Source organism: Danio rerio, chromosome 11 (genome assembly GCF_052040795.2).
Source record: "Danio rerio strain M-AB ecotype USA chromosome 11, GRCz13ab, whole genome shotgun sequence".
NCBI lineage: Eukaryota > Metazoa > Chordata > Actinopteri > Cypriniformes > Danionidae > Danio > Danio rerio.
Window position 1 is genome coordinate 14,245,529 of NC_141031.1, and position 17,497 is coordinate 14,263,025.

Genomic DNA, 17,497 nt, shown 5'->3' on the forward strand with positions numbered 1-17,497 from the left:
AAAATGAACATGCTATGCAGTATGTTACTGTATTTTAAAGTTGCTTTGTGAAAATTACTGTATATTTTACTGTAAAGATATACACACAATTCTGTAAATGAATATACAGCAAGATAAAAGGTGTTGTAATGTGAATACAATATTTTTACTGTAATTTATTTTACAGTAAATATCTGGCTAACTGCTGCCAGTAAGTTGCTGTAAACACAGGAAATTGTTTACAGAGTACAAGTGTTATTGTTTGAAAAATGTGCTTATTTCAATAGTGATTAGTAACTATTTTGTTTTAACTCAAGGTGTGGCTATTACATACGATTTAAGATAGTAGCTTATTATGCCTATTTATAGATACTAGCACATTACTATAACTACTTCTTAGATACCCATACTATTTAAATAGTTTTTTTTTATCACGTACTAGTAATTATTCCTTAGATACGTATACCAGTTTATATCCAGCAGTTAGTACTCTGCAGTTCTCATGTGGTTGGCCTGTGAAACTTAGCAGGGCTAAGCCTGGTCAGTACCTGCATTGCAGATCTCATGGCAAAACTAGAAGTGTTTTAAATCAGTATACCGCTCATTCACTATTCTCCCCATTAGTTCACTAATTTAGTGTATCTAGGCTTTGCTGCCATTTTGTTTGTGCTTTGCTGGTCGATAAATCCCTCAGATAAATTAGATTTTCAACTACTTGGCCAGACTATTTGATATTTATGTAACACAACTAGGATATAATGGATAAATATCTATTTAAAAGCACTATATGCAAATAATAAGAGCTACTGTATTATCTAATGCATCTAATGCCATGGCAAGGGTTATGCGACCGTAAAGGCTGCTCCGGACCACGCATGAGCTTGATGCAGAAGCATAAATCAGCCTTAACTCAGCACATAATTTGTAATCATTATCCTTCTCTTGCCTTTGTGTTTTTGTTTTGTTTAATGTTCATGTTGTTTTACTACCTTTCTAGACCATTTGCCTGTTTTTCTTACCACTTTTTCAATTACTTTTATGCTCCAGTTTGCACCTGTTGTGACCTTTACCTGCCTGGCAATTATTAAATTAAACTAATTTTGGATCCAACTTCAGTTTAATTAAAGAATTGTCAGGCAGGCAATCAGTCTTTACAAGATTCAGCTGAGTGAGTGTAAGCAGGACTGGGACTGGTGTGTGAATGAGGTGCATGATGGTATAAGTAGTTTGGTTAAAGTTTGATTAATATTTCTGCATCAAGCGCACACATATGCTCCAGCGCAGCCTTTGCGCAGTTGCATAGCCCTCGTGGAGGCTGAAGCCAAAGCTAAACCAGTCGGAGTGAGTTTTTACAAGTGTCGAGTCCCGTGAAGGAGCCCTAGATGGAAACCTTTGTTTTGTATTAGTATTTTGTTAGCTGACCTCAAGTATCTTTTAAAAAGGTACACTGAATTAGTAGCTATTGAGTGACTACTAATACTGCAAGGAACAGCTAAAAATAAATGAATATTATAAAATATAACTACTAGAAGAATAGATATTAGAACGTTTTTGTAGATTAAATGTTAAAAGGATTTATCACAGTCACATACATCAAATTCATTATCCTCAAATTCACTCAAATTTAATGTGAAAGATCCACATTAAATGCCTGAGACATACATTTTATTTAAACAATAAATACAATTGGACAGTTTACAGAGTTACTTATCAAATGGAAACACCAACAATAAAATTATAATATTAATCTTTGAAATGTACCAGTGTCACAGAAGTTGCATCAGAATTGGTACAGTAATATCTGCATAAATATTGATATGAAATAAATGTTTTGAATGTGTCATAAAATTAATACATTATGTTTAAAGAGTTCTCTGATGTCTACTCAGAGGATATGTGGCCTGTAAGTGCAAAAAAAATTCCAACAACAGTTTTAGAAACCCTTAAAATTAGCTCACCTTATTTTGAAGGTCTGTGAATATTAATATTGGGCTTTACTCTCTTTGGTGCTCATGTAACATGATGTATTCTGAACTACATTTGTTCTTAATCGTACTTCAGTTATCAAAAAACTGTGAACAAACTGAGTAGATGCCTCGTAAAATGACAGTCATTTTAACTAAACAGAAGAATTTATTTCACGTTACTGTATAAGCTGCAGGCAGTTGTTTGTGTGTTGTCTGTTCCTCTGTTACTGCACCTGAGTTACAGTTTGTGTAATGGATAAAATATAGGCTACATTGTAATTGTACCTGACAAAAGTGACCAGCAGAGATTTATTTAGAGTTGTATTTTGTGGGTTTAACATCTGAAAACACAGTCAGGCGTTAATATCAAACTCTGTAGCCTCATTCACATGTGTCTGTTACAAAAGTACATCAAACATTTCACAAGACACATGTTAAAATAACAAAAAATACAATTAAACAGACTTCATGTCTCTTCTGAGTGGTGTTGAACAAATTTATGATCTGTCTTTTCCTAATTTTGCATTCTGACAAGCTGTAAACAAGAGATAACATTACTTAACTGCTGTAACATAGACATGCATGGCTACCTGCTGTTCTTGAAGCTTGTCCAGTTTTCAAAAAACGAGTCCCACACATACATAGAAAATATGATAAGCTTTGCTGAAGTTCAGCAATGCTTACTAGGTATTTACAGATTCTCATTTTAAATGTAACATTTTTATTAACAATTTGAGAGTTAAACAAGTAAAACAAAACATACAAATGCAAATTTGTGAGGATACTGTCATAAAAACTTTAAGACAAAAATACATATTTTAATAGACTTTTTGATGCAGTGTTGGGTTAATGCATCACAAGTGACAAAAGTTACGTAATAATATTACATTTCTAAGTAACAAGTACGACACATTACTTAAAAAAAGTGATAATATTTGAATTCTTTTAAAAAAAACTGTATCAGAGTTTAGATTAATTAATTAACTTTAAAAAAAATAAATTGCTGAACTAAATTTTACGTAATCACCTTGAATCAAACATTCAATGAGAGAATGCGATTCCTGCATGAACAGAATAAAAAGACCTACAAATCTATGATGGAAGTCTTCTCATTATTTTGAATGCATTAAAGAAATGGAAAAGGGGATTGTCTCAATGCACAGTGATATTACTTAACTCATAATAAAAAATAGTACAAAAGAAGCAAACACATTGCCTTATATTTTCATTAGTTTGTATATTCTCCATGTATAGATCTGGAGTCAAGAAGTTGTCAGAAGATAACATTATCCTAAATTATAATTTTTAATATGTTTTTTTAATGGTAAATGAAGGTTGTACAGTGTGTTGTTAATTGCAGAGCTATTAGAAAAAAGAAAGATCAAGCCTCAGCCAGGTAACGAAAAAGTAACTCAAAATTAACGTAACGCATTACTTACATTAAAAAAGTAAACAACTGAAACAACTAGTTGCTTTTTTGGAGAGTAACTCCATATTGAAATGTATTACTTTCAAAAGTTTATGTGAAATACAACCTCCAGCTCAGCAGTCAACATATAGATCTCATTTTTGATGGTTCTTATCTGAGACTCTCCAACAGAAGACGCAGTTACAGTCTCTCAGCAGGACTGCAAGGAGTCGACTCTGCCTTTTTATAATAAAATGGTCCTTTGTATGACACCTCACACCTATACACATTCTCACGACTCCAATTATGAGCAAGAACTGAGTACAGTCCCACAGCAGAGAACGTACCTGCGGGCCCTTTGTGCACTTGAGGAGAACTGACATGCTTTTTTAAACCTGTTGCTCCGTTTACCTTCCATGTGATTTTCACGCCTTTAGTCTGTAATCCAGTAATGACACATGCAAGAGTTACTTTGTTTGAGCGCCACTTCTCAACTCCAGCAGGTAGAAGAACATGCACCTTCGGGATCATCAAATGTTCAACATGGACACGTGGAACTGAAAAACATGTCAAAATATCTTAGTACACTGTGTTTGTTTGCATTTAAAGGGATAGTTCACCCAAAACTGAAAACTCTTGTCATCATTTACTCACACTTCACTATACAAAGCAAGATATTTTCTGAAGAAAGCTGGAAACCAGTTACAAATGACTTCCATAGTATTTGTTTTTTATTTATACATATAGCAGATTTATTTTTATTCAAATCGACTTACAAGTGAGGATAAACGAAAAGCTTCAAATCATCAGAGAGCAACAGTATATAAATTCATTCATTCATTCATTTTCCTTCAGCTTAACCGATATTTCAGAGGTATACATAGTGGAATGAACCATCAATTATTCTCGCAGAGTTTATATGTAGCAGATGCCCTTCCAGCAGCAACCCAGAACTAAAAAAAAAAAATACACACTCATTCACACACACATTCATACACAACGGCCAATTTAGCTTATTCAATTCACCTACAGCGCATGTCACTGGACTCTGGAGAAAACTGGAGCACCTGTAGGAAACCAATGCAAACACAGGGAGAACATGCAAACTCCACACAGAAATTCCAACTGGCCCAGTCGGTACTCAAACCAGTGACCTTCTTGCTGTGAGGTGACAGTGGTGACCTAATGTTTCAGTGGTTTGATGTTTTTTTCTCCAAGCATACAGAGAGGATTGAATGTATCTTCTTCTGATGGTTTGTCAAGCTCTTCTACTGATGATTTGTGTGTATAAATATTAATATTTAAATATTTGTAATGATTTTCAATAGTATTCAATTTTCCTCGCAACACACAAATTGAACAAACCATTAACACTGAATAGCTACAAACATACCCCATAAAGAAAGAGGGAAAAAGAAAGAAAAAAAAACAGTAAAAAAAATAAACAAACAAACAAATAAATAAATATAAAAATTAAAACAAACAAACAAATAATAAAAACACAAAGAAAGAAAGAAAGAAAGAAAGAAAGAAAGAAAGAAAGAAAGAAAGAAAGAAAGAAAGAGAAAGAAAGAAAGAAATGCAAATTTTAAAAACTTAAAAATTTGGGATAAACTCTATAAACTCAAACTGTATATTTTGTAATCACTAGCATTGACATGACGCATTTGCCACTTAACTGAACTACTTGCACACCAATCCCAGTTCACTCCCTGATAACGCTCACTCAGCATTATGAAATCATTATCCTTGTCTTGCCTTTCCGTGTTTTTGACCCTAATTTTGTTTACTGTTCATGCTGTTTTACTGCCTGTCCCAACCATTTGCCCGTTTTTCTTACCACTTTTTTGATTAGCTGTCTGCTCCAGTTTGCACCTGTTGTGATCTTTGCCTGCCTGACAACTATTTAATTAAACTGCATTTGGATCTGACTTCAGTTTATTTAAAGAATCATCAGCAGGTAATCAGTCTTTACAATCTTCAGCTGAGTGAGTGTAATGCGGGAATGAACTGGGACTGGTGTGTGAGTGAGGTGCATGATGGTATAAGTAGTTTAGTTAAAAGCTAATTTACTTCTGTTTATACTGAGGCTGATGCCAAGGCTGATGCGCACCTCTTTAAAAATGTAAGTGCATGTCACAACAACATTTAGCGCAAGCTCTGTGATTGGTCGGTTTAGTAGCTGTGACCAGTGTGGGTGGGACTGAGAGCCGCACAAACCAGTTGAAGTAAATTGTTTACAAGTGTCGAGTCCCGTGAAGAAGCTCTAGATGGAAACTTTTGTTTTGTGTTTTCTTTATGATTAATACTGTTGCACGTCTGCTGATTCAACCTCTGCATAAGTGAGTTTGAGCTACTTCTACATCAAGGTAGCGTTCAGAAAAAACAAAACACCTACGAAGAAACATGACACAGAGGAACATAAAAACCTACTAGCATTTCAGAAGTGTTATTGCAACATACTTGTCCCTTACACCCCAACTCGTTCATTATGGTCCGCTGACTCTGGCCTTCTCGCTGTCCCTCGGTTCCGCCTCTCTTCAATGGGGGGCAGATCATTTAGTGTTTTTGCACCCAAACTCTGGAACTCTTTACCACGCTTACTCCGTTCTGCTAATAATGTCTCTGAATTCAAATCCAGCTTAAGACTCACTTATTTTCTGAATGCTTCACTTCTGATCTGCCAAACTGACCACTTTATCGGATTCTCCTGTGCTCTGCTCATTTGTCTCCTAGGTCTTGTTTGTATAATTACCGTTTATTATATTTGACCTCCTGTATGTTTGTTTATCTTTTTGACGCATTCTTTGTAAAGTGTCCTTGAGCTCTGGAAAGGTGTTATATAAATAAAAGTTATTATTATTATTATTATTATTGCAGAGCAATACAAACAGCATGCAGAACTATAAATGCAAAACTACATGGAAGGCAGATGCCACAGGTCACGCTGATCACTTGATGCAGAAGTATAAATCAGCCTTAAGTGGCAGATGCATAGTTCTCCATTTATCTCTTAACGCTAGATCTCTGGTGATCATAACAGTGTGAAGGACACACGGAATTGCACAATGTTTTCCAAGAAGTATTGGATGCTTATAAGAAGGTGCCTGTGCATATGGAGAGGAAAAGAGAATAACACTGTGGATGGAAATTAGTGGTTACTTGTTTCCAACTTTCTTCAAAATATCTTCTGTTAGGTTCAGAAAAAAAGGACTTATAATGGTTTGAAACACTAAAAGGTGAGCAAACAGCAAGTACATTTTCACTTTGTAGGTGAACTATTCATTTTCATACTATTCATTTTTGGACTTATTTTACATTCTTAGATTAGTTCCAGTTTTTCTTTACTTATTCTCTTTATTATTGCTTAATAATGTCACGTTATTAATCAAGGGTCGCCACAGCGGAATGAACCGCCAATTAATTCAGCACATGTTTCACCCAGCGGATGCCCTTCCAGCTGCAAGCCACTGGAAAAAATCAATACACTTATTCAATATATTCATATATAATTAAAAACATTTATATTTTGTAATTTTATACAAGTTAAATTAAAATGGTCACATAAATTTGTACAGAAATCGATGTGGCAACAGTTATTTACATTTCATATAAAATTATATGGTGGCGCAGTGGGCAGCACAATCGCCTCACAGCAAGAAGGTGGCTGGTTCGAGCCTCGGCTGGGTCAGTTAGCATTTCTGTGTGGAGTTTGCATGTTCTCCCAGTGTTTCACAAGGGTTTTCTCCAGGTGCTCCGGTTTCCCCCACAGTCCAAAGACATGCACAATAGGTGAATTACAGCTAAACTTGTCCGTAGTGTAAGTGTGTGAATATGTGTATGGGTGTTTCCCAGTGATGGGTTGCAGCTAGAAGGTCATCCGCTGGGTAAAAGATATGCTGGATAAGTTTCATTCCGCTGTGGCAAACCCTGATTAATAACTAAGGGACTAAGCCAAAAAGAAAATAAATGAATAATAATGCATACAATTTTTATACATTTATTTCATATTATATGTTTTCTCTTGATTTTTCCTGTTTATTACACATGTATTTGAGTTTATTCATTGATCACTGATTGTGATTTGTTATTACTAGGCCCAAAAAACTGCAGATTATAAATATGTGTTAAATATATATAAATACATAAATATTATTGACTAATATGCAAATATATTTATGATTTATTAACAATACAGTTTGTAAAGTAGTATTTACTTTTAGTATACACTGTATTTTTATTATATGAGAGGCTTGTTTTGCTTATCAAACAGGTGGATCTTAATGGATTTGCAAACCTTGAACTTTCTAAAAGTTATTATTTTATTATGATTTTAGTTATATACTCTCAAAATCATTCTCCATGAATCGACTTTTTCTTTGTTTGTTTGTTTGTTTGTTTGTTTGTTTGTTTGTTTGTTTGTTTGTTTGCTTGTTTGTTTGTTTGTTTGCTTGTTTTTGTTTTGTTTGTTTTTTATACATTTCGTTTTAGAAATGGCAAAAAATGTCTGCGGATTCTGTCTGGCCCTGGTTATTACCATATAGAGACAAATTATTCGTTTTAAATCAATAAAAGCTAGTGCACAAATTATGAGATCTGTAAAAAATAAGCAGTTTCCTTACATTTTACGCTAAGTCAAATTAATGTTACAAGCGATTTAAACTTAACTGGCTTCATACAGTTTGTATAATTTAACAACACAAGTTAAAATAGGCTTAACTTATTTTAATTGTTTAAATTAACATGAAAACATATACGCTGTCATAACATATTGATTGTTTGAACTGCAAGTTGAATCAAATTAATTTTACAAGTCTTTTCATCCTACATCAATTAAAACATGAAGTTAACATTTCCAAAAAATAAAGTTGAAACCTGATGAACTTATAAGTTAAAGTAACTAAAAACTTCATGACTTTTTGATCATGTAATTTTTACAGTGCATCTTTCAGGTCTACAAGGCATTCTAAATTCTTAAGTATGTACTATTTAAAAGCACTTCTTACCCTCTACAATAAGTCGAAGTCCTCTGCTAAACATCTGGTTCATCTGGTCCTTTTCACCTAAAGCTATGCTGTAACTGAATATTCACTTTATGAGCTACACACATACACACACAAAAAAAACTTCAAATGAATGTTGTCCTTAACCTTACCTTAGCAGAAAAGAGACAATAATGGCGATCAAACTAATTGGGTTTCTGTCCTTATTCATTTTTGTTGTGTTGATTTTTATTTCCTTTAAATGTCTTATTTAATGTCTAAAATAATTTTTCTTCTGGAGCCAGTAAAGCTTTATTTGCTTCAGTGTTGACTCCCTTATAAAGCTGACTGAGAAGTTGACGGTTAAAGGAAGAATGTCCCATGTGCTCATGTGCTTTTGTGCAGATGGTCCATTTAAAAGCAATCAAGCATTACCCTGCTAAACACTTCACATCACAGGCTAAATTAATTTTGGTTTAGGCAATTATCCAAATGATTCATAAAAAATGTAACTGTTTTAATGATTTTTCTTGTGTTTTTAGATTTTCTTTCTTATTACAATGTCATTAACAGTCTTAAAAACTGTAAAAATATATGTATTTGGAGTTTATTTATGGTTTTGAATTGCATTATGGGGCCTTGATTTCTGTTTTGTCAGCTTTGATACTGAAAATTTGACTCTATAGTTTAACAAACTTGAAATAATATAATATATAAGAAATAATATGGAGAGAAACAAGTTTGTAAAATAACAGAAAATTTACTGGCAGTTTATTACAAGGTTTTTGCATTGTAATTATACTAAAATATATTATTTTAAACTATTAACAATGTTAGTAAAAGTGACTTTTCACAAAGTTTTAAGATTAAAAATTTTCAGAAGAAATATCTAAAAGATCTAAAAAGAATAAATGAAAAATAAAAACATGAGTCACAAAAAATGTGGCTAATTTATTAATACATTTATTTATACATTAATAAATAATGTATATATATAATGTATACATTTATACAATAAATTAATACATTTATTAATTTCAGTGTATAGTTTATTAACGATTTGAATTAGTTTTTTAAGCTTATATATATATATATATATATATATATATATATATATATATATATATATATATATATATATATTACAATTTAAGTTATAGTTTAAGTAATTAATTTATTTTGCTTTTTTGCTTATGTTAATGTTTTATGTTATAATTTTTTTCAAGTGCTGAGCTTTTTTCAGTTTTAGCTTCTGTTTATAATAATAATGATGGGCAGGCAGTATCTGTTAAAAAATATCCGTTAATTAACAGTTTCCGTATTTTGTGATTCACAGGTGTTTATTCATGACTATGAATTACACTGAGACCTTAATTTCTGCACTGTTGATTTTTTTACAGTATGTGGAAAATAGATCTTTGCAGTTTAACATGACTTTTGTTGATATTTTAGTAGTTTAAAGCTTTTTCTTTTGCATGAGAAATGTTAGGTTTAGAAATAAGTCTATAAAATAACTGAAAAAAGTTTATTATGATAAGATCAAGATCTCCCAATGCATTAAATAAGAAAGAATATATTTAAAAATAAGTCCATAAAACAACTGGAAAAAGTTAATTTATTACCAGATTTGTTGCTATATTTACAACTCAAATACACCATATATGACTTCAAACTATCAAAAATGTCAATAAAAGTCACTTTTTAAGATTTTTCAAAATCAAAAGTTGTTGGAGGAAAGATCAAGATCTCACAATGCATTTAATAAAAAGGTTATATTTAGAAACCAGTCAGAAACAACAGTAAAAGTAATTGTATTACCAGATTTTTTTTTTTTTTACTGTATTTACGACTCAAATACACAATATATGACTTCAAACTATTAAAAATGTCAATACAATTTTAATAAAAGTCACTTTTTCAGACTTTTCAACATTAAAATTAGTTGGAGGAAAGAGCAAGGTCTCATTTAAAAATCATAAATAAACAAAGAAAAACAACAAAATTCATTCATTTTCTTGTCGGCTTAGTCCCTTTATTAATCCGGGGTCGCCACAGTGGAATTAACCGCCAACTTATCCAGCAAGTTTTTACGCAGCGGACGCCCTTCTAGCCGCAACCCATCTCTGGAAAACATCTACACACACATTCACACACTACGGACAATTTAGCCTACCCAATTCACCTGTACCGCATGTCTTTAGACTGTGGAGGAAACCGGAGCAAACCCACACGAAGGCAGGGAGAACATGCAAACTCCTCACAGAAACGCCAACTGAGCCGAGGTTCGAACCAGCGACCCAGCAACTTTCTTGCTGTGAGGCGACAGCACTACCTACTGCGCCACTGCCTCACCACAACAAAATAAAATACTTTTAATTCATGTATATTTACAGTGTATCTTATATTGTTATATGGTCAAAAGTTTGGGGTCAGTTTTTTTCATGCTTTTTTTTTTTTAAGATAATGCTTCTGTTCATCAAGGCGCCATTTATTAAATGTAAAAAAAGGGTTAAATTGTAAAATGTTTATTAAAATTTTAAATAACTGTTTTTAGTTGAATGCATGCATTAAATTATTACTCCAGTCATGATTGCTTTTATTACTATTCCCAATAATAATAATAATAATAATTAATAGATTTCTAAAGGGTAATGTGACTAAGGAAGCTGAGAATTCATCTTTAAAAATAACTAGAAGAAAATATAATAACATTATATTATAATACAACTATAATAACAAGTTCAATAACATTTTACAATTTTACAATTTGTACTGTAATTTTAATCAAATAAATGCAGCTTTGGTGAGCAGGATAAGCTTATTTTAAAACATTTAAAAATCCTACCAACCCCAAACATTTTGACCGGTAGTGTATATGTATAAAATTAAACTATTAAGAAAACTAACTAGTGAGACTGTTAATAAACTAAACATTTTCTAACATTATATCAATGTCTTTTTTTTTTTTTTTTTAACATGAATCCACTAAATTACCCCTATTTTCATCATAACCTGATGAAATTGTAACCTGATAACCTGAGAAAATTGTTTTTCCCTTATTATAATGATATGATGTGTTGAAAATATTTTTGACTGTTGTTCAGTTAAGAGGGACGTAAAAACAGGAAAGAGACGTTGGTTTACTGGCAGATGTGCATACTATCACAACACTGCCAGCACTTTGGCACTGATCTCCTGGGATCCCTTCAATCCAGTTGCAACAATGTTTGCTGATTTTGCAAGCCAGAAATGCAAGCCAGAAACCTTTAAACATTAAATAATAGACAGCTTTCAATAAAGAGAAACTACTGAAAAAATAATACACAATGTAGTTTAAAAAAGCATGTTTATTTTTATTCATCATAAATAAAGTTCATCTACACAGAGAAATAGGATAATATATAATGCAACTTTTAAGCATCTACATTCTTTTTGTCTAACATATGCATCTGTTGTTTGTCTGAAAATCCACAGTAATAGGTACCAGTGTCATTCCTCAAAGTTGTGATGATTTGCAGAAAGTGACTTGGGTTTAAGCCTTCGCTGGTTAAGATGGCATATCTGCTCTGGTCCATTCCCATGCCATAGCGAACATTTGAAGTGTTGGTGATGTTGTAGGAGAGGATTATTCGTAACCCCTGTCCAGCAGTCTGTTTATACCAGCTCAAAACCCCCTCGCTGCTGTTGGGCATCAGTGGGCAGCTCAGTGTAACATTTTGCCCCTGCTGTACAGAGATGGTCAGTGAAGTCCTCCATATTAAGCCTGAAATTATAATGGTTAAATGTTAATATGTGTGTGTTTTTGTATGTCCCCACAAGTATAGCAATACCTGTAAAGGTTGATCTTGGGAACAATTTTTATTTATTTTTTGTTCCCATGAGAGAAAACAGCATATACTGTATAAATCATCTAACATGAAGTGTTTTAAAAATGTTAAATTGCAGATGATTTCCTATGAGGGTTGTGATTAGGGGTAGGGGGATAGAGTACACTGTAAAAAATATTCAAAGACCATGCAGAGATTAGAAATCAATATTCCATTATGCAATCCACAACTGTAAATAAATAAAAAAAACACTAGTAAATTACACTATTAACCCTTACGTGCTGTTGGGGATGATTCCCACTCTGGGGAGATTTTGAGTCTTCACTGGCCCTAACTTTTTCTGTGTTTCAGCTTGCATAATGATTTTTGGTGATAAATGTTATTTTGATGCATATTTTGAGATGTTTTCTTTTTTTTTTCTTTTCTTTTTTTTTACTCAATGATACACAATGATATACCAGGTTTTCCCTGTTGGGAAGATGTACAATTTTTAATTTTTACTGTTGATCCTCAGTTGGCACCATTAACCCTTTAGATAGGCCTGAGCAAAAAAAAAAAAAAAAAAAAAAAAAAAAGTTTAGTTTCTGGATTTTATATGGAGTATAACAACAAGTTTAACAACAACTGAGTTTGAGAGCGAGCTATACAGACTTACCTTGTCTGAGAAAATCGATATATGCATCTCAGCTTTCATAACTACATGGAGTAAATAAAAAAAAAAACAAATACTGTGTATTCATGCACCATCAAAAAAAATAAATAAATCTAAAAATAGATCAAATGCAGTTGTTACTAATCATTCACATGTCTATGATAAACTGTGATAAAAAGTTAAAAACGCCAGTACACAACAAATTTTTAAATTGAAAATACATCATTTTGTGTGTTTTTTTTCACCAAATGAGTTACATCATTTGTGAACTTGGCAATTAAAGAGTTAAAATCCTGTATTTTATAAACAGTTTAGGAGTTTTGATAAGGACTGAGGTTGATTGACAGAATTGGTAACAATTTATTTTGATGGTCCATTTGAGTATTAGTGGACTGTCTGTCTTGAGTATTAGATACTGCTGCTAAACAGACATTTAACTGACTATAAGAAACTTTGCAAGTACATGTCAACTAAACCTAAACTTAACCCAAACACCAACCTTAACCCCAACCCAACAGTCTATTTATATAATCTTATGAGAATTAGTTTGCATGTAGATAAAATGTAACTTAATTCAACACACGGACCACCAAAATAAAGTTATTTTTTTTTCACAGTTTATAAACATCATTACATTGATGTGCATTTGCTGTGTAAAACATATGCTGGATATGTTGGTGGTTCATTCCGCTATGGTGACCCCAGATTAATAACGGGACTAAGCCGAAAAGAAAATGAATAAATGAATAAACATCATTACATCTATGTTAAATCCCTGTAATCATAGCTTTACAACTAACAGTAGCTGTTAACATATTAGAACAAGCTTATGTTCTATCTTAAAAACAATCTAAAAATATTATCTGTGTACTGTATTAGACTAACTAGCAGCTATTTAAATAGTGTTGCTCTTTTGCTTTAATTTTGTAATAAATAATTTTGTCAGTAATCATGAAATATAGTTAAACAATCATCAATATTCTGAAAGTTATTCGTGTTTGGTTATGAAAGTTTTATTATTTCTTTTAGTCATTCATTCATAAATTGATAATCCTGAAAACAAAAATTAAATCAGCAATATGTTTAAATATATGTTAAAATTGTAAATTTAAGTTTGAAAAACTTACTGTGCAGTGTAAGATACAGAAGTGAAAGCAGCTTTTTGTTGTAGCTTGTTTGAAGATCCATTGTTTTGTCATACGTGAACTTGGCTGAGAGCTGTTGAAGTTTGGCTGTCTGTGTGATGCCACTTTCGGTTGGATACTTTATATGTAGTTCAGACTTTACAGTCACAAGAGTCTCTCAGGAGAAATGAAACTGCAGATGGGAGGTGCAGTTTATCAGGGTTAGACTTACAAGATGTCAGGGATCTGGGAGGATCCAAACACACAATGAGGATAAGGGGGTTTTATTGATAGAAAGAGGGGGGATAGGTTATGTGGCAACAGTCCAACAGGTGATGGTGGGTCCTGCAGGACAGCCTAGAATGGTGTGGATTGCAGTAACAGATGGCAATTGCCTTGGAAACAGATAAGGGATGACCAGAACAGATTAAAGGTGGTGAAGGCCCTGAATGTAGCGCAGCAGAGCACTGTCAATAGAGGGTAGTCTCCGAACTGGTAGCAGTCTGACTGAATTACCAGCAGCCAAGGATTCATAGAAGGTAAGGTTGGACAGTACTAGTTAATACTAATAGCCTGTTTCCATTTCCTGTTCAGTACGCTTTTATGGCGATTTCCATTGTCAAAAGATACCTAAAAGCGGACCTTATCATACCACTCTTTGGGTACTCTTTGCAAAGGGTATCTAGCACAACAAAAGGGTACCAAAAGGCGGAGTTAGATGCGCAGAAGAATGATATCGGTTTACAAAGATATGTCACTCACTAGTGCAACAAGCCAGAATGAAAAAAAAGGAACCGCCATGTTTTAAATACACAGCCAAGACATTACACTGTAATAATATATACATATAATAATGAGCCATGGCCGACCCAAGCTCAAACAAACCTTGTCGTCATCTTGATGAACAGCCACAAAGCCAAGGAGAAGACAGAATCTGCCCTGTGCCCCAAAGTTTTTTACAAGGCCGTCTAAAGCACGAGCAGTTTTGCTTTCTCGCTTGCGAGTCTATATTTGAAATACCAAACTTCTTGAGCTCATTATAATAACATGCATGTGATTATTGAAGTGCTTCTGACATCCGATCCTTTCAGAAACGGACAAACGCCAAGAGTGAAGTGTGACTAAACAAAGGAGAAGCCGGAAAAAAACAAAGAAGCAAATGATTCTTACAGCAACCTAAAAAATAAACAAATTGCCAAGTTTTAGAATTATCATCTCCTTTTAAACTATTATGAACATGAAAATGACAGAATTTCTGTCTAAGAAGAGGTTACATATTTGTTTAACCCAAATAAGGACTAAAGCTGTAATTGGTAACATGTCAGAGACTGTAAGGGGATGTATATGTGCATATATGTTGCGTTTATTTATTTATTTATTAGATTTTTTACATTACAGAATACTATTTCGCACTTGATCATTGATCTGCAGTTATAATCAAATTGTGTTCATAAATAGGTTAGAGTATCACTGGTACCCTTTAGCAGTGGAAATGCAAGCCTGATAAAGGTGGCCCATACTGACCTGTACTGTACCGTACTGTACCACTCAGTGGAAATGGGCCATAAGGGACCAGACACAAGACAAACATACACAACATACAAAGACAGACAGATGCGAAAAACTAAAAGCAATAAATAAAAGAAAAGAAAATAACAACAAAACTGTACAGAAAAGCGCAAAATTAACAAAATACTAGAATTGTTAAAAATTAACTGAGATAACAAAACTTCAAAAATAAATCCAGATTTCACTTTAACAATAAACTATTTATTGAAAACGAGGCGCAATTACAGAGTGCAAGACACAAAGCACAAAATGAACCAGCAGGAAGAATATGCAATATAAAAAGTACAATATCAAAGAGAAAATCCCACCCCTTTTTGCAGCACTGTACGACAAAATTTGGCTTGTTCAAACTCTAGTGTGACCGCAGCTTAAGAGCTTGATTAGCTAGCCTCAACTGTGTCTGATTGGGCTTGGATCTGACTGGTTTGATTATTTCAGAAACTGCTGAACTACAGGGGTTTTCAACCACAACCATCTCTAGGGTTTACAGAGAATGGTACAAAAAAAGAGAACATATCCAATGAGCAACAGTTTTGTGGGTGCAAATGCCTTGTTAATGCCAGTGGTCAGAGGAGAATGGTCAGTTTCAAGCTGATAGAAAGGCAATAGTAACGCAAATAACTACTCGTTACAATCGAGGCATGCAGAATAACATCTCTGAACACACAACATGTTGAACCACACTGTGTGCCACTCCAGTCAGTTAAGAACAGGAAACTGAGGATACAACCAAAATTGGACAATAGAAGGAAAAACGTTGCCTGGTCTGATGAGTGTCCATTTATGCTGCAACATTTGGATGGTAGGGTCAGAATTTGGCATCAACATCAGGAAAGCATGGATTCATCCTGCCTTGTATTAACAGTTCAGGCTGGTGGTGGTGGTGTAATGGTGTGGGGGACATTTTTTTTGGCACATCTTGGGCCCATTAGTACCAATAGGGTATATGCCAAGCTAGTGCTGTTCCCATGCTGATACACTTCCGGTGACCTGTTATTGTGAACTTTTTCTCATTTTATACGGTTCCTTATACAGCATCGATGTTGTAATGTCATTAAAATACATTCAGTTAGATCAACTTTACCATTTATTTGGTTGCTCAAGTGTAAAACGAGACAAAAAGCTGTTTACTCGCACGCGCCCGTCAGAATCGGCAGGCTAACGCAGAAGCTCCATTAAATATACTGGGGTAAAATAAATGCTCATATTATAAAGATATGGCGGGGGATATGTAATTTAATGCAGTGCTTCTTGTACAATCTGAGACCCACTTTAAATCAGATATCACTCAGCTAGATGAGATCGCTGATTTTTAAAGAAAACAGACCTTAAATGCACCGGATTTTGCATTGGCATTCCATTCGCCGGAAGCGCTTAACCCAGATTACTGGCAAATTAAAAGTCCTATTAGCATGCTTTGGCATATACCCCATTGAGCATTGTTTTAACACCACAGCCTACCTGAGTATTGTTGCTGACCATGTCCATCCCTTTATGAGCACAGTGTACACATCTTCTGATGGCTATTTCCAGCAGGATAACGTGCCATGTCATAAAGTGTGAATCATCTTAGACTGGTTTTTGAACATGACAGTGAGTTCACTGTCCTCAAATGGTGTCCACAGTCACCAGACTCCACCAGTGGTGGAGCGGGAGATTCACATGGATGTGCTGCTGACAAATCTGCAGCAACAGCATGTTGCTATCATGTCAATATGGGCCAAAATTTCTGAGGAATTTTCCAGTACCTTGCTGAATCTATGCCACGAAGGATTAAGGCAGTTCTGAAGGCAAGTAAGTTTTAAAATATGAGTTGGAAAAAAATCTTCAAATATTTTTAAAAATAGTCTTTCTTTAAAGTGGGGATAATATCACGAGAGGGTTCTGAATACAGACTTGGTACAGTTGACAGGTGAGCTTCCTGCAATGATTTTAATGAGCACGCTTAACTTCACATTACTCCTCACAGTGACATCAAAGTGACATCAA

The 17,497-nt window shown here is 33.7% G+C and overlaps 2 protein-coding genes and 1 long non-coding RNA gene across 3 annotated transcripts in view; all 3 read right to left on the reverse strand.

Moving 5' to 3' along the window:
* Positions 1-17,497, reverse strand: part of LOC147834759 (uncharacterized) — a 436,363-nt gene that overhangs the window by 82,754 nt on the left and 336,112 nt on the right. The gene's annotated exons all lie outside the window — the stretch shown is intronic.
* On the reverse strand, positions 2,768-8,685 carry si:ch211-1a19.2. The gene is given in 3 exon segments (NM_001122626.1): positions 2,768-3,911; positions 8,361-8,434; positions 8,510-8,685. Coding segments are annotated over 3 exon segments (489 nt in total). The 5' UTR covers positions 8,569-8,685; the 3' UTR covers positions 2,768-3,555.
* On the reverse strand, positions 11,750-14,003 carry sid1 (secreted immunoglobulin domain 1). The gene is given in 2 exon segments (NM_001127332.1): positions 11,750-12,099; positions 13,943-14,003. Coding segments are annotated over 2 exon segments (411 nt in total).